Source organism: Dipteris shenzhenensis, chromosome 7 (assembly GCF_047967505.1).
Source record: "Dipteris shenzhenensis isolate YYH24624 ecotype China chromosome 7, Dip_SZ_1.0, whole genome shotgun sequence".
NCBI lineage: Eukaryota > Viridiplantae > Streptophyta > Polypodiopsida > Gleicheniales > Dipteridaceae > Dipteris > Dipteris shenzhenensis.
This window is the reverse complement of record NC_141602.1, coordinates 42444944-42463527: the sequence shown is the minus strand read 5'-3', so window position 1 is coordinate 42463527 and position 18584 is coordinate 42444944. Positions and strand designations below refer to the sequence as shown.

Genomic DNA, 18584 nt, shown 5'->3' with positions numbered 1-18584 from the left:
ACACTCAAGTGTGGTCTGATTATGCACGCACGCTCTGTGATATCCCAAATCAGCCAGCCCCTAACCTATCGCATATGCCACACCCCACATCCTGCACCCTCTCCACTAGGGAGGGGGGGGTAAAGGATGCCGTAATGAAACGTCATAATGGCCGAGCGAAGGATCATGAGGGACTATGCACTGAGTTCATTGCATATGGGATTAACCTCCTAGTCCCGATCTTAGCCAAGCTATTTAATGAAGCTGTTTGCTTGGGGTTTCCACGCACCTGGACCATCAACACTATCTCACCCATCCACAAGGCAGGGGATCCCATGAACCCAGAGAACTACAAGACCATTATGATTGGACATGTCATGTCCAAGATTTATGCATCAGTACTTGATTCTGAGGTCAGCAGATTTGCGAAGTGTCGAGGACTCAGAGCAACGGGACAGGCCGGTTTCAGGCGGGATCATGGGACCATGGACCACATTCTCGTGCTCAGATGTATCATCGAGGAGACGAGGGCACGGAAGCAGAGGGTTTACAGTTGCTTTGTGGATTTCTGCAAGGCATTTGACACCGTTCCAAGAGCCCGCCTGATATGACGCCTATAGGATCTGGGTTACGACCTAAAGATCATTTGGGCTATCATGGCACTTTATGAGTGAGTTATAGGTAGAGTCCGGACAGGATGTGGATGGACAGACGAGATCATGAGAACTATCGGGGTCAAACAAGGGTGCCCATTATCACCTACCTTGTTTGGCCTCTACATCGACGAGCTTGAGACAGTGATGCAAACACAGGGTGGGGTAGGTTGCTCTCTCACGGCATGCTGATCCGGATATTACTTTACGCAGATGACGTGGCTCTCTTGTCTTCCTCAGCAGAGGGGCTCCAGAGACACCTTGACGCACTACAGCTCTTTTGTGAGTCTCATGATTTGAAGGTCAACTTGGGTAAAACCAAGGTTATGATCTTCAATACATCTCGAGCCGTCATGCGCGATGAGCATTTCGCATTTGATGGGTCCCCTATTGAGGTAGTTTCATCATACACTTATTTGGGGGTCATCTTTTTCGGACCCATCTTCACCATGAGACCCGCGATGATGGCGCGCTTGAGCAGATGATATGCTTCATTGGCTACACTAGAGAGACAGTGCTTCCGCTCTCACTTTCAAGATCCACGGACCAAAGGGTTGCTTTTTGACTCCTTAGTCCGCCCAGCAGGGATGTATGGTAGTCTAGCTCGGGGCCAGACTTGTCGTATACAGAGTGGGCTAGGGTGGAGCGGCTACAGGTTCTCATGTGATCACGGATGTGATCCGTGGTAAGCCATCCGTCCCTAACCAGATCATTCGGGCGGAGTTTGGGTCACCCCCATTACAACTAGATGCTGCGTTTCAGGTCATTACGTATCTGTACCGAGTCAGGGAGTATGGGGATTACACATCCAGGCGTAGCAGGATACCATGACTAGCACTGTCCTCTTCTATGGCACTTGTAGCAAGGGGAGATTAGAGGTGCTGGTATGCATGCACAGAGAGATGATTTGTAGGACTAGGGATCCACATGGACAGACTACCTCATTTTCAGTACAGCATGAATGCTCCTTTCTCTCCCCTCCTATCACACGAGGTCAACCATGTTATCTGTGGTGAGGATCCACTACAGCTACACACATTCCGGACTTGTTTGGGCCCAAGTGATCTTCCAATGAAGCTGGGCTTCTACAAAGATCATTTCTTACATATCACAGTGGAGGGTTTCATTGATCCACCTGGATACACGCAGATTCACCTACCCCACTCGTTGAGGATCTCCCTTGGGCAATTCCAGGTCTCGTTACACAGACTTCGTATCTAGAGCGGCAAAGCAGAGCGGTTACCTAGGGAGAGGCGCATATGCACACTGTGTGACAAGCAGGAGGTTGAGACAGAGGAGCATTTTATCTTTAGGTGTCCTATTTACTATGAGATCCGAGGGCGTTTCTACTGCCTCTTCAGAGATAGTTATGGGGTTTTGGCCCGTTTCCTCTCCTACCCAAACCAACGATGTTTGGCTAGTTTCATTCATGAGGTGCTCAGACACCACGATAGGATACTCCGAGCACGACCTCTCAGAGCTCTATCACGGAGTTCTTTCAGCCAGATCACATAGACCCCCACGAGGCAAGACCTCAACATGACTGTGACCCAGAGCCTGTGACCTGACAACTCAGACAGAGGGTTGACTCATAGATCATACTTAAGGACATCCCCTCCTTGTTTCGGGTCAGAGCCCAACCGACAGGGGTCACAGTGGCCTTGGTTAGAGGCAAAGCTACGACCAGGAGACGTACCGGGACTGCACCCTTGAGGGGGCGACAGTGTTCTATTGCTGACCTCATGTCTCCACGTCCACGGCCTCATCCATCCTGATGTCTTGCTGCTGCTGATGATGATGATGATGATGGTTATGATGATGCCGATGATGATGCTGAGATTGATATATATAGTCGAGATATGACTATGTTATACTTAGGACTTAGAACTGCCATTTTGCATTTTTTTGCATCCTGCATTGGTGTGGATGCTCGTTTAGTAGCTCCACTACCACAGCTCATTGTATCAGGTTTTTCACAGTCTCATAGACCCATCGGTCTTCCGAAGACTTTAATAAACTTTCTTTCTCTCTCTCTCTCTCTCTCTCTCTCTCTCTCTCTCTCTCCCAGCCCGCACCCTCCCTCTCAGCCCGTAAGCCCTCTCCCCCTCCCCCTCCCAGCCCGTAAGCCCTCTCTCTCCCAGCCCGCACCCTCCCTCTCAGCCCGTAAGCCCTCTCCCCCAGCCCGCCCGCACCCTCCCTCTCAGCCCGTAAGCCCTCCCCCTCCCAGCCCATAAGCCCTCTCTCTCCCAGCCCGCACCCTCCCTCTCAGCCCGCACCTCCCCCAGCCCGCCCGCACCGCACCCTCCCTCTCAGCCCGCACCCTCTCTCTCAGCACACCCTCGTGGAAGGGCCAAATCCTGGCTGTTGGAGGGGAAGGGGGTTTAAGGAAAGTTTTAAACTCCCCCCCCCGGGTGTGAATAGCCCTACAGCAAGTGTCCTTAAAGTGCAGGAAACAGTTTCCAGAGAGTAAAAAGGGGCAAAAAGAGGCAGTTTTGAGCAGAGAATTCAGCTGGCAAACAAGGAGCTCCACCATGGCCCTCAGAGGCAGTTTTGAGCAGAGAATTCAGCACTTCCAGGACTAAGGAGATGCCACAAACAAGGAGCTCCACCATGGCCCTCCAAGGAGCAAAAGTAGAGAAAGATAAAAGCATAGGCAGCAGTACAAGAGCTGAAGAGGCAAGTTCTTCTTTACCCTTATCTCCTTCCCCACCACCTCCAACGACCTCCCTTGTCTCCACCCCAACCCTTTCCTACCCACCTACTTTACTCAATCCTCCTGTGGCTCCTACCCCATCTCCTTTACTTCCATCTCCCCCATCACTTCCGGTTACCTCCCTTGCCTCAATCCCAACCCTTTCCTACCCACCTCCTCTACTCAATCCTCCTCCTCCCCCTCCTTCAGCTTCACCTCCTCCTCTTGCTCCCGTTCATTCCTCCCTTGCTTATTCCTCCCCTCCCCTAGTCCCTACCCATCCTCTTCCTTCCTCTTCCTCCCCTTCCCTATTCCCTACCCAGCCTCTTCCCTCCTCTTCTTCCCCTCCCCTAGTCCCTACCCAGCTTCTAACCACCTCTTCCCACCGACCCTCCCTTTCAGCCCCTTCCTCCCCTAGTGTAGGCTCTTCTTCGGTCCCTGACTCCCTACTTCCTCCTACCGGATCTCTCTCTTCAGGACCTCCATTTTCTGCACCCCTCCTTTACTCGCCTTCTTACCCTCTTACCCCCTCATCCTTGTACCCCCTCTCCCCTTCACCCTCCACAGCGGAAGCAGTCCTGGCAGATAATCTGCGCTTGAGAGATTTAGTTATGCAGCGCATGGAGACTTGCAGACTTCAGGGCGCTGCGATTCAGTCTCTCACAGCACAGATACACACACTGACTGCTCAGCTATTGACAGTTGAGAGTCATAGATCTGATCAGGACTCCCATATTCGCCAGCTTCATACCAGAGATATTGATCGGGACATCCAGTTACGCACACATGCTGAGCGCATAGTGCAACTGGAGGCACGCATTCAGGAGCATGTTGTGGCATGCGATGATCGCCTCCAGCAGCTGCATGTAGCTCCTCGAGCTAGTGCAGCAGTTGAGAAGAGGTTGGCCACACTGCAGACAGAGATACAGAAGACCTCAGAGTGGGTGGACGTTGTGCGTAGAGCCCCACAAGCCCAGCAGACCACAGTCTCTGAGACTATTGCCGAGAGTCAGCGGCGAGCTCAGAAGGCCCTCAACATCCGCATCCGCGGAGTTGAGCGATCAGATACGAGATCAGCCATGGATCAGGCGACAGATTTCATATCTGGGACACTCGGAGTTCAGGATCATGGCATAGTAGCTGCATATCGAGTGGGCCGGGATCCAGCACGGCACCAGCCACTTATCATCAGATTCAGAGATGCTGAGGCCCGTCTCGCAGTATTACGGAGGAGATCCAGATTGAGGGACCATCCATAGATTCACATGGATGAGGACCTTACAGCTCTTCAGTGGGAGGAGCATAGACGTCTCATTGCACAGAGGGATGTTGCCCGTCGTGAGGGCAAGTGGGCCGTGATCAGAGAGGGCAGACTTTTGATAGGAGCTATGCGATCTAGACCGGCTGGAGCCCACAGTTGACGACACGAGGCCTATGGGACACGTAGCCTGCCAGATAGCTTGAGTTTCGCAGTTTGGAACTGTCATGGTTCCCTCACAGCTCAGCCTGGCAACTTACGAGAGGCCTTTTTTGATCAGGACATCGTCTTCTTTACAGAGACCCATGAGAGCCCAGAGAGAGGCTTGCCGCAGGTGACAGGGTATGCCTGGGAGTCTGTCTTTCGACAACAGACTAGACGATCAGAAGGAGTCAGAGGATCTGGCGGTGTGGCAGTTCTTTATAGAGAGCATCTCAGATCGATACTCACAGTCGTGAGGAGAGACCATCGGGCCAGATATCTTTGGGTACGGATCAGGAGACCCCCCCTGAGAGACTTGTTTATTGCAGTATGCTACTTTCCCCCGAGACAGTCTCGTTATGCCTCAGATGGACCAGGACAGTCACCTTTTGAGGATTTGTCAGCCGATGTATTGGAGTACTCACGCCGCGGAGAGGTCATCCTTTTAGGACACTTCAACGCGAGGACATCAGACAGACAGGCAGAGATTTTGGACTTTGCTGAGGATCCAGTCTTAGTTCCAGCTGCCCCAGATGAGAGTTTTCCACGCTTATCTTCAGATAGAGGGGTAGAGGTGACAGATCAGGGACATCGCCTATTGGAGCTTCTCTCATCGCATGGCATGGTCATTTATAATGGACTTCGACAGTGGCCGCATTCATCCACAGCCACATGTTTTCCCTTCGCGGGTGGTGGTACGAGCGTCATTGATTACGTCTTGGGTCCCCCGACTTTAATCCCTTTTGTACATAACCTCACAGTCGACCCTTTTATGCCTTCAGCCGATCATGCACGTTTGCACTTTATTCTTACCCAGATTCCTCATGCCCCCCCTTCTAGACATCATGAGCGTCAACCATACTATGAGGTTCATTTTGACCACCAGTTCGATGATATTTATAGCCAGCACCTGAGTAGTCTTCTCCGTCCGCACCTTCTCGATGCCCTACCCTCCACACAGGATCGGTGGGACCTTGTACATACCTCCATCATCTCGGCAGCCCACAAGTCCTTCCCCGTCACTTGCCACACATCCGGTCCTCCACCAGTCGGTCTTGTGCCTTGTAATGGATGGTATGATGAGGAGTGTAAAGAACTCCGCAGGAAGCTTCGCCTTGAGACACAGGAGAAGTCTCCCCTCCTCATTGAGACCAAGAAGAGTTACAAGCGTTTGGTGCGACGCAAAAAGCGCCAATTTCTAGCCCGGAATGAGGAGGAGCTGAGAAGTTTACTTTTCAGCTGTGATTCCAAGGAATTTTGGAAGAAATTCCTTCGCTTGAAATCTCAAACTCCTCTTACAGACCCGTAGGTTTGGCTTGCCTATACTTCCACTTTATATGATATTCCAGACCAGCCACAGATCGACTTATCCCACGTGCCTAGACCCACCTCCTCTGCCTTATTCTCATCCAATAGTGTCCGAGCAGCAGCTCATTGTTTGAAGACTGGGAGAGCTAAGGACCATGATGGATTGCAAGCGGAGTATGTAATCCATGGGATTCATGCCTTAGCTACAGTCCTCTCCCGTCTTTTTAACGAGTCCATTTGTACAGGTCTTCCACCTAGTTGGCTAGAAAATACTATAGTACCCATACACAAGTCGGGGGATCCTTTGGAGGCGTCGAACTACAGGACCATTATGATTGGCCATGTCATGGCCAAGATTTATGCGACCATTCTAGAAGGACATATAAATGACCATGCCGAGGCGACATGCATGAGAGCTAGAGGGCAGGCAGGATTTCATGCAGAGCACTCGACTCTAGATCATATCTTCACACTCAGGGCTTTGATTGAGGAGGCGAAGTCACGTAAGCAACGGCTCTATTGTTGCTTCGTGGACTTCAGAAAGGCATTTGACACTGTGCCGCGTTTCAGACTCTTCCAGCGACTTCGTGACTTGGGATTCAGTGGGGAGATTCAATGGGCGATCATGGCCTTGTATGAGAGAATCACAGGTAGAGTCAGGACACGGGCGGGGCTGTCGGTGGAAGTACGCAGTACGATAGGGCTGAAGCAGGGGTGTCCTTTGTCTCCGACACTCTTTGGTCTCTATATCGATGAGTTAGAGATGTACATACAGACGATGGGTGGTACAGGTTCTTTACTGGCAGGATCCACGATACCGATTCTCCTCTATGCAGATGACGTGGTTCTTATTTCTTCCTCCCAGCAGGGTTTACAGGCACATCTCCATGCACTCCACAGCTTTTGTCAGGACAGAGGGTTGTCTGTAAACCTTGGGAAGACCAAAGTCATGGTCTTCAACACGTCATACCAGGTTTATAGGAGAGGCGAGTTCTCTTTCACATTTGATGGGCAGGAGGTGGAGCTAGTCAGGGAGTATACATATTTGGGTGCCACATTTAGAGGTCCAGTCTTCACCATGACGCATGCAGCACGAGATAGGATCAGTAGAGGGTATGCCGCCTTGGCTCTTCTCGAGAGGCAGTGTGCACAGTCACATTTTCAGCATCCCGACACGAAGTCCTTACTTTTCGATACGCTGGTGAGACCTGCAGCCATGTATGCTAGCCCCTTTTGGGCAGGAGATCTCAGTGTTGCAGATTGGAGACGAGTAGAGAGGTTACAGATCATCATGTTCTCCAGATTGATCAGAGCGAAGCCCACGGTACCGCATCAGATTACGTTCGCAGAGTTCGGAGCTACACCCCTAGCGCTAGATGCAGCATTTCAGTCAGTTACATACTTGCATAGGATCAGGGCGCTCGGAGACTCAACAGCAGGCAGAGCACGATTACCGTGGCTAGCACTGACATCCTCGCAGATGTTAGCGGAGAGAGGTCATACTTTTTGTTGGTACCACACACTCTCCACATGGCTCACCTCGCTAGGCTTGGATATGGATAGGCTGCCACCATTTCGATACAGCATAGATGCCCCTCGCCTCCCTCTCACTTGACATGAGTTGCAGCTACACACGTTTCGCACTTGGGTTCATCCCACGGAGCTTCCTACGAAGATGGCCACATATCGTGACCATTTTCTCAGGATTTCAGAGGATGGCTTCATCATATCCCCAGGATATATCGGCGTTCATATGTCGCACTCACTCAGGATTGCCTTGGGCCAGCTCAGGGTATCTTCCCACAGATTAGACGTTGAGGCCGGCAGGATGCGTCGTACAGCTACCGGACATAGACCCAGGCGAGAGACTAGGATATGCCCTTGTTGCACTATGGGGGAGGTGGAGATTGAGGAGCACTTTGTTTGCAGATGCCCTTTATATTATGAGATCCGTGGCAGATTTCACTGTTTATTTGGGCACGGATTTGGACCTCTCTCTCGGATTATGGAGTATGAGGATCAGTATTGCTTAGCGTTGTTCATCAGGGAGATCACCAGATACAGAGAGAGATTCCTCAGAGAGCACCGTCGCATCCCTGCCAGAGACCTGGTTATTCATGAGGAGCAGGACGAGGCGCAGGACCATGAGCACAGAGATAGCCCATCTTGCCAGAGAGCACCGATGGTTCCACCCCGAGGATGTACATATGACATGATCCGGCAGCACCGCAGGATGATCTTACACAGAGGCCGTACCCGTCGCTTTATTTCTAGACGACGGAGGATGATGGTAGATTTTCGGAGGAGATTGCTCCATGGAGACTTGGCACTGCCAGCAGCCCACTTGACACTTGCCCAGATCTTCACACTCATGGCAGGAGGCATGGTCGATGGCCATGACTTCCATCATTTCTTTGGATCACAGACCCCTTAGGGAAGACGATGTTCCTCATATTTCATATTTTACATTTTGTATCTAGGCATTTTTGGTACTCTATTTCATTTCGTTTTGTATCTAGGATTTTTGTAGCCATTTTTGGCATCTTAGTTGTATTACGATGAGGCCACCTAGTTGGCGCATCGTTGATGATGTATTTTCCTTTCGGATGATTTTGTGTCCCATAGGCCATGTATGGCCTTCCGTGGACCTTTAATAAAATTTCTTTCTTTCTTTCTTTCTCTCTCTCTCTCTCTCTCTCTCTCTCTCTCACTCTTAATTAAAACATTAAAAGCTAAATGGACCTTTACACTTATGTATCGTTTCCTACAAAGAGAAAAGACTTCATATCTAAGATTGTGCATACTTTTTTCATTATTTTCATTGGATTATACCTCTTGTGTAATAGTAAAGTGATCAAATTACTACATTGAGTGATAAAAGATTCCTTGGTTGTACAAAGGCGGGAAAATCTATGGAATTGGGAAGAAATGACTCCATATTTTGCCAAATCAGAAATGTTTTGAGTCAATGTGAGGCATTTTTATAATGTGTAAATCACTATATTCAGGTTGTTCATGTTTATCGTATATATCAACCTCTAATCCTATGGTAGATTGAGAAATTCTAAGATCTAAGAACACACAAGAATCCCCTCTTGAAGTGCAGTTCAGTTCACAAGAGTCAGGAGGATAGATTCCTTCTCCAAAAGCACTAGCGTGAATGTACATAAAGTCTTGAAAGCATTGTCGCTCTAGCCGATCTAGAGCTACCTGGCCACATGTGAGTCGTGCTCTGGCTGCTTGGACCATCCCAAAGAATGGACCCGAGAAAACTGCTCTGAGGTATGTGTAGGACTGCACAATCTCTACGAATGAAGATGTTGAAAATCATAACCTTGGTCTTGCCAAGGTTGATTGTTAGGTCCCTCTCCCTGCAAAACACCTCTAGGGCCTCGAGGTGTTTCTGGAGACCCTATGTCATCAGCATAAAGCCGTATCTGTACCATCAAGTCAGCAAGCAATGAAACTACAAAATCATGTACCCGCATCACAAAAACCATGAAATCATGTGCCCGCGACACAAAAACTGAGGAGCCCCACAGATAATCCACTGTGCTACTAACGCCTCCATGTGGGAAGCAAGTAATCCCTCTGGATAACGGCCATCTGTGGAGGCCATTATATATAATCAAGTCGTGTATAACTCCCATATCGAGCATGTGTCTCCCATATCCTGTCACATGTGCATCATCTGATGATCTTGCTCTAATTGCTTGGAGATCTCATCATGTTTCCCTTGTCTTATCATTCGTAGGGCATCCATCTCTTTCTTGCGCTTTTCATCCTCCGTCTTTGAGTATACTCATCTCCTCATTAAGGGTGGTTGAATCTCCCCATCTTCAAGTGGATTGCGAGCCCTCAGCAACTCATGTTCTTCCTTGAGTTTGGCAACCTGAACTTCTAGTTCCTTTATCATTAATGTGTAGTGGTAGGTCTTGGCATCAACCATACGAGTAATCTCCTCTCGCATCTTACCAATTTGGATCCCCATCTGTATGCGCATTTCAGATTTCCATTTGTTCATTTCTCTTCCAATGAGGTACGCATAACATGCACGAATGCATCAGTATCCATTACTTTACGGCCCCCAAACTTCTTCTGCAAGTTTTCAATGTCCACATCCTACATTTCAGAGGATTCCTTCATTGTATTCCTCAATGGTCAGATCTTAAGCCCAGCGTGGTTCAACCTACACCTATGGCTGGGAGGTGAGTTTGCTAGCTGTACCTTTGGAGGCTTGGTTCTATGATCATATGCCCTTGACTGTGAATTGACAGGTCAGCAGATTCTAACTCAATGCAATTACTCAATGATCAGATTTAATATATAACCAATAGTCACTGTCCAATCCTTGATAGGTGTTCAAAATTTGTGTCTAGGTTCTCGCCTATGGAAGCCAACCAATCTCATATTACTGCTCATGTCCCTTAGTCACCTTTAGAGAAAACATCAAGTGATAGAATGTGAGATCTTCATTGAAATTGTCGGTCACGTAGCAATCCTTAGAAATGATCCCTGCATCATGAGCGCTTGAGGCTAACTGAATCAATTGCATGGCATCATATTTAGTTGTCTAATAAGGACTTCATATGCATCTGCACCTCCTTGTCACATGCTTCAATGAAAGCTTAGCCTGGGGAGGTGACACTCATACCAGCCAGGGTAGCTATGGGCTTCAGGTATGTGTCTTTTGTGACCTTCCACAACGTCATGAAGTCATGAGGCTTTTGGCCCTGACTTTTCCACAAAGGGTAGTTGGACTCCTCAAGATTTGGGAAGATACCTGGTTGAAATCGGGAATGGGAAGCTACCTGTGAGGACATCCTCCAACCCTTTGTTGGCTGCAAATCTGACCACAAAACAGGTCACTTAAGTGGCACAGCGTCTCCGACTTTGCTGGAACTCTTAAAAAGTTGTTCCTGTGCACGAATAGCAGCCACTTCATTGGAAATCATGTGGAATTTCTGCCCACTTTTGCTGGTCTGTAGATCCCCTCTCTTATGCAACAAACACATGTTCACTTTAGTAACTATTTGGCTCTCTTGGAAAGGCATTTATGATTGATGAGTGCTACGAGAGCTTTCTTGGAGTCTGTTCTGAAATCCCCAATTCTTGGTAGTGTCACCGTCAGCTCGTTTCCATTTAACAAGCTTGTCTCTAATACCAGCACCATGCATGAATGCACAAAAGTGGAAGCAAAACTAGCTGGACACTTGAAGATCAGTAATATATCAGACAAGGAAGACAATGTCCACCCGTGTCTGACAATGTGCTGGCCTGTACTAAATCCTAGTAGGCATACAGGGGACTTACATGCTGAGCATGATCTAGTTGACATCTACTCCTATCAAACAGGGCAACTTTGGACGGAAGGAAGACAGACCTGGAAGGTGGTTGAACAGCTTGAAATCAAATCATATAGTTCCAGTTTCAAGCATGTGAAAACTACTGCTAATGAAGAGGCAACAGATAATTTATCTAGCCTTTAAATCTCCTCAAACCATCGAGTAAAAATCCGCATTTTAGCCAATTCAAAGACATACAATCTTTCCACCAAAAACCGTAATTTTAGCTATCTATAATGCTAGAAAACTTTTACAGTACATCAATCCTGAAAAGAACAGCGGTTGTGCAAAAAATTATGATTTCAAGCAGGCAATGCTATAGATAATGCAAGATGGAATACACAATGTTTAAAAATATTGCAGTAAGAAAGCAGAGAAAATCCCTTACCAGCTCCTTGAGTGTCTGAAGAGAAGCTGGGCGACTGATGAAGATACCCATGCGCTTCATAAGTTTGGGACTGTAAACAAACTCCAATGGTTGTGTTCTGATCTGAAGACCAACCCAAACAACCATCCCAGTAAAAAGATAGGGCACATTTGAATCAGATTAGGAACCCTTTTAAAAAAAGAGAGACAAGGTTTTAAAAATTCATAAGAACTATAACCACCACGAAATATTACACTAATGATTCAATCCAGTTATTTGAACTTATTATCCTTCGGAAAGTTGATTAACATTTGCTGGAAATCAAACACATTGTTCACAGCTATAACCTTAGAGATGAAGAATCACCTAGGCAAGGAGCAAAGCTTCTAGATCAATGAAAGTACTCTCACACATGCCTTCAAACATGCTGTCTGCGTCCCCTTTAGAGCTGCCCCACCCTTTTACTGCCATCTTTGTCAGTCTTTGCATGCTCTTTTCAGGTGGGCCTGGTTATCAACTTGTTTAATTTACTTAGCCATGCTGATCATGTACTTAAATTATGACTTCGATTCCACAATCGGTAGTAAGGCGAGTAACTATATATAGCATACTACTCGAAAGGCCTTCAACAGATGACCAAAATAATTTACAGAGCACATCGTCGAACCATTATTATGCTCAAGCTGAGGTAGCATAACCTTCGAAGGGTCAATTAGCATTTTCCCTTTAGAGGACCAACAATTGTAACTAATTACTATTGTGCTTTATGTATACGATCAAAGGGACTTAATGCGAAGGTCATCGATGAGGGTGAATGGCACAGACCAGATGTATCTAAGGTCAGTGGCCTAGGTGCACTGAATTGTGAAATATGCCTAGGGGCAAATGATTAAAATGTACTCCAAGAGAGGGGTAAATGGTGCATTGAGGAAAGGTCTCAAGATTGTGACATGCGGCATGTAGATGCATCTAGGGATTTATGGGCTTTGTAGTGAGCGCGGAAGAATCAACGTATGGAATATTATGGATTTGCTCTACAGAGGTTGGCTGGGAGGAGTTAAAATTGTGCTCTCGCCTGTGGTTTTAGAAACAAAAAGAGAAAGGCTCACATTTATTTAGATTTTTGTGTTTCGACCGTAGAACCCAAAGTAGACACATTTTACACTTCCTTTAGGATAATTAGGTCCTAGACTTTCAAGTTAGAGGGCTCTTCAATCAAAACTTTACTTCTTCAAGAAAAACAATACTAGATAGATGTTCCTTACTCAGATTTTAGGGGATTTCAGCTGTATATTCTAAGGCAGTTCTAGAAGAGTAGAAATGGCCTCATTGGTTCAGTGGCATCCTTGTGAAACTTGGGTCACTCTAGCTAAAGGCTCTATCACTCAAGCACCCATTTGTAGTGCTCCAACCCTTCTTTCTCCATTTCATATTTTGCTGAAAGAGACCAAGTACGAGAAAAGCATAACACACATACCTTGGTTACATAAATCTTGACAGCAAAGAGAGAAAGCAATCTACAGTATGAAAGCCCAGAAAAACACCATGTATACATAGCCATGTCCAAGTCTCCTTTTGAAAGGCACATTTATATCTATAGCAGGTTCTACCAGCTGTGACTACATTCTTCCCGTATGTCTCGGTTACTCACACTAATTTCCAGAGAAAATTTACAGCTATAAGGGATTGACAGCTCATTAACAACCTGTGCCTACACCAATGAGAGACCATCGCACATTGGATAGATTGATCTGGCCCACTATGCAGTTGCAGTTGACTATTTCTATTGATGATTATGACTTTGTAAGCATAGATTAGTACTCAGCAAGGTTCCTAGCGTGCCCTTTGCTTCAGCCCACTGAGGCTTGTATGAGTTCGCTTTTCTGTGTACCTTGTCCCATAGGCCCGCGAGGCCTCCCATGGACGTTAATATATCTTTCTTTCTAAGGATACGAAATTTCTCTCATTTAAAATCATACATCAAAAGAGTAGAATGAGCCAGCTACATCTGTATATCCTGATACAATGTATATCACTCTAAGGAGAAGTGCTTATCTAGGGAGGTTTCAACACTAGGGAATAAGTATTGTCATTCCTAGATTTTTAAGGAAACCCCTTTTTTTCCAGAGAAAAGAGCTTTCTATTAAACTTGAAAATCAACCATGCAAATCAGCGATCCAAAAGGCACTAAGTATGTGGAAAAGAAAACACTCAGCTGGCTGTTAGAAAAAACAGCCTTTTTCCAGAGAACCCCAGCTCACTACCTAGGGAATCCCTCAAAACAGGGGCTAACAGCTAGGGTGGGGGTCCATACAACCAGCAAATACCTCTTGCTGTAATGACATAAAGGCCAAGCCTTGCGAAAACGCTCCCACCTTTGGGCGGTCACTCTAGAACCTGGAGTCCCATGCTCCCTAAAGGTGTGCAAGGTGTAGATAATATCCTGCAGATGGAGAACAAGGTGGCTGCCGGGGGAACTTGATGGTCTCCCATTACAAAACTACAACGGGCAACCCAAAAGTTCCAACCAATGGTGCTGGACACTATTTCCCCTATCCTGTGGCAAAGGACGCCCAATCAAAGTCATATAGGAGAAAAAGGGCACCTGCTCTACCTTGTCCGAGCGCCCTATCCAAACAAGCTAACCGGATCCCACTGAATCTCCGAGAGGCCAGCACTCCCATAACCAAAGGCATTACCTCGTCTCATCCTGCCCCACCAAGATTGGATCTGGTCGATGGTCCATCCTTGCCAAGCGGCCCACTACTTTGACTCCGCCACTCGAGCGTATCCACGCCCACGTCCGCCTCAAAGTCACTCTCTCAAGCTGTAGAAGGCCCCCAGGGTCTACTCTGTAGAGCCTGCACCGGTAAGAACCAAGGGAATAGCACAAAAATTGAATCCTAAAAGGAACCCCTATCCCCAAGAACTGTCCGTACCAATGGGTGGGCTGAGGCACTGCACAATCCCTCCCACCATGCCTCAAGGATCATTGCATCAATCTCAGCCATCCCGATGCCTGCTGTCCGCCTCAAATGAGAGAGTGCCTACCCTCGTGCATCTTCCAAGTCCACTGACTGAGAAACTGAAATGCAGACCCCTCTAATCCTACCTAATGTGGAGGACCAAATCTCAAGGTCCCTCCCGGAAGAAGGTGGTGACAGCGTCTAATATCAAATGCTGAAAACATATCTCCTAAATCAAAAGAAAATCCATTGCATGTCCTATCATAGCCCTCTGCCACTCTCGACGAAGTATCATCTACTATGGCTATTGCCGCGCACGATCGTGGAGCTCGTGCATGTTCCAACCCCTTGTGGGTGGGAGCCTAAACTACAACTTTGGATTTCTCTGACTCAGCAAGGGGTAGGGAGAGGTAGTCCTTGTCTGCGTGACAATGCGTTGGTGGCATGACAGGCTCAATACCTACCTTCAAGGCCCAATGGATCATGAAGGAAGCCTCTATCCCAAGCCGGCTAGCACACTACTGTAGCGACCAGTGTGTGATAGGCGTAAGCTGAACCTCCAGCCTATGCTAAGCCATGTCCTCACCTATTTGGCGAGAAACTCCATGGGCAATCCACAACTGCTCTAGAGACCCAACCACTCCTCAATCATATGGAAGATCTGGTCCTTCATCATGAAAACGAAAAAGAACCGGCATCCACTTCTCCTCCCCATAGAGGCGAGCTTGAAAACCCCAAAAGAAAGCCTTGCCTTTGCTCGAAGGCTTAGGCTAAGGAGGAGGTTGGGTGTCAGAAGGGAAGGGGGGGGGGGGGTGATCATGGTGCAGAAGCTTGAGAACTCGGGCCTCGGCCTCTTGTGGGTCCGTTGGGAGGTCAAAGAAAACCTTACTCTCATGAATCTGTGGAAGTCCTAAGGGAAATCCATCTGGCCACTCCCTTTTAGGCGGGGCAGTTACTACCCGTTCTGTTGCCGACTTTGCCGTGATTCGGTGTGCCACCTAAGGTTCTTCGCAAACTTCTGTCTAGGCTTCTTTTTCCTCACCCTAGTCCGTACTCCCTTGGAAGGCTCCAGCAGGGGGTCTGGACTCTTATTGCTATGGCCTAGGAGTGCTCTATCCACTCGAGGCCGTAGCCTATGAAGGGGAGCCTGTCGCTGGCCCTTGGGGCAAGCCCGTGCCAAATGACCCATCTGATGAAGGCACTGACTTGGTAATCCAAATACATCAATCCTTTGATAAGACTCTTGCCCTCAAGGGTCTCAAGGTAGACTCCTTAGGAAGGGACTATGGGCTCTCTACGATCATCTTGAGTTTGGGAACCTTGTCACCTGCTAGGATCAAGGCTGTTGATACTGGCGGGGTCTCCAACACACTGTCAAATGTGACTACAATGGAAGGAAGGATGGGCCAGTACTCCTATAGGATACTAGCATGGAAACCTCCCTTGATAAGCACTTCTCCTTAGAGAGATGCTACATCACGATATACAGATGTGTTGGCTTATCTACTGAGGCAATCTGCCCCATGCATAAGGGGGATCCCTAAAAGGATTTGTCCCTATCGTGGCCTGCTCGTTGCACTCTCTCTTCCCCCTGCTACCATTTATGGGAGAGGAGTCTTCCTTCTCCAACTAAGCTCCCTCGACACCACTCAAGTCCTTGTGGAGAAGAGCCCCATTTTCCTTGGCCAGCACCTTGTTTACTGCATCCCCTCATACCATAGTTTCAGAGTCGATGACATGGCTTCGAAACATCAAGTACCTCGTTTTCGGGTGACACTCCACTTCCTAGGTCAGTGCTTCCACAGTTCTATCTCTTTGCAGTTCCTTCTCATCATATACCATCCATCCAATTTGCACATACTTCTGCACAGTTCGGCTCCTTCCAAACCTTAGATAAGAGCTTCCATGTTATCAGACACCTATAAGAAGGCGGTGCTTGCATCCAATTTGCACATGCTTCTGCAAAGCTCGGCTCCCTACAAACCTTAGATAAGAGCTTCCATGCTACCGAACACCTATAAGAAGGCAGCGCTTGCCCTCCTTCTCTAACATGACTTGCACACCTCCCAATGGCCATGTCCAAAGACAATATAGAACACTTGTTATATATGACAGCGTATTGCCTAAACAAAAAGTGACCACCTCCGAAATTCTCTATATTAGTGATTTTCAGCCATGAGCTCCTCTCTCCTAAATTCATTGCTATCTGACAACCATATGCCAAGGCTTCTACATGTATCAACTAAATACGACCCATCTTAGCATTCACCCTTTGGTTGTGAGATAATTTGCCATGCATGTACTGCAAAATAGTGGAAGCAATCTTTCACCAAGGCACGAGAGAAAAATAGAAGAGAGAGTATATATGTATAAATACAGCCCAATCAGCCTGAAATGAAGCTCCACAACAAGTATGATTTTTTGAAACCGGTCTCTCCTATACTCAAACATCAAGAGCCTTCCTTGCACAACTCTTGACACAAGAGGTGACCTGCACACTCTTGATCTTTTCAAGGGATGAAAGGGAAGTGACACACGTGAATGTGATGGGGAGAGTGGAGGTGCAACCCTTGTACAGCCCATACAATGGACAAGGCACAAAGACCTATTCCGCCTATCCAGCCGACCATTCAGCCAATGCCATGTGGCGGATTGCCATGTCAGCAGCGGCTGACTGCCACATCAACATCCGACTCAACTGCCACACTAGCAGCAGAGCCTGCTGCCATGTCATTGCCATACAATCTGTGTGGCTGTTTGCCACATGGGCAGCCTGCAACATATGCCAAATCAACATTGTATAGGTCCATACAATTGCAACGTCAGTACCTCTTGTTATGCCTTTGTGGCTAGAATGCCACGTCATCATCCCATGGCGGCTATGTGCCACATCTGCATCCTTTTCAATGAATGGGAATGATAGGGACAGCCACAGTCCATCTCATCCTAATGATGGATAGTTGCAAAATGACGCACATGCATCTAGCCTTCACCTAAACTAACATTCTCATGGTTTTTTATTCGGGGGCCCAACATGTGAACAACTGAGCTATAGTGAAGGGCAATAGAGGGTGAAGCATTGACCTACAATACCACCCCTCAATGATCAGTATCGCAATGACTTTAATACAATTATATCATATCATTATGGACTATTGCTGTGCGAAAAGCTCGTCTCACGACTGAGTGCCTTCATAAAGATAGCTCAAGCATTCTCCTTGGTCAGATTAATGCCTTGGTAATGATGTTTTCTCAAACAAATGATACTATATTTCAAGAAGATTTGACTGAGCATGAAATATTGGGTGCTTTGGAATGGTTATGCAACTCTTATCGTCGCAATGTAGGATGGTCGTCTCATCTTGCCCGAAACCCGTATAATCTAGGATGCACAAGAAGCCATAATGCTTTGCACGTCACAATGCAAGCAGCCGGATACTTTTCCTCCATCAAAGGGAGTGCGACTGGAGGTTTCACCTTGCTTAGTAATGAGACAACTACATGCGAACATAAAACAATACCTAGATGTGGACCTCTGGGTGTCAAGATCTGGTACCCAATCTGAGTCACATAAACCCTGAGCGTATTCTGAGCTGTATCCAATGCCATACACCTAATAATAACTCGTATGGCAGCAACCCAATGATTCTCTCTTGGTTCCAATGAGAACTAACTCGGTGACCCAACTGCACAACTGATGTCAGGTCTTGTATTGGAGAGAGAGATGAGGCTGCCAATCAACCTTAGCTACTCTGTGATGTCACCAATGGAGACAAGTCTTTCTTGGATAGCTTTCCATTGCCGTTGCTGCTGGT

General features: G+C 47.5%; 1 protein-coding gene across 1 annotated transcript in view; it reads right to left on the bottom strand.

The window, feature by feature from the left end:
* LOC147900370 (vacuolar protein sorting-associated protein, putative (DUF1162)) overlaps window positions 1-18584 on the bottom strand; it is a 249522-nt gene that overhangs the window by 105371 nt on the left and 125567 nt on the right. Inside the window, exon 18 of the mRNA XM_087376703.1 lies at window positions 11825-11926. Coding sequence (XP_087232829.1) covers window positions 11825-11926 — 102 coding nt within the window. The remainder of the gene's footprint in view (window positions 1-11824; window positions 11927-18584) is intronic.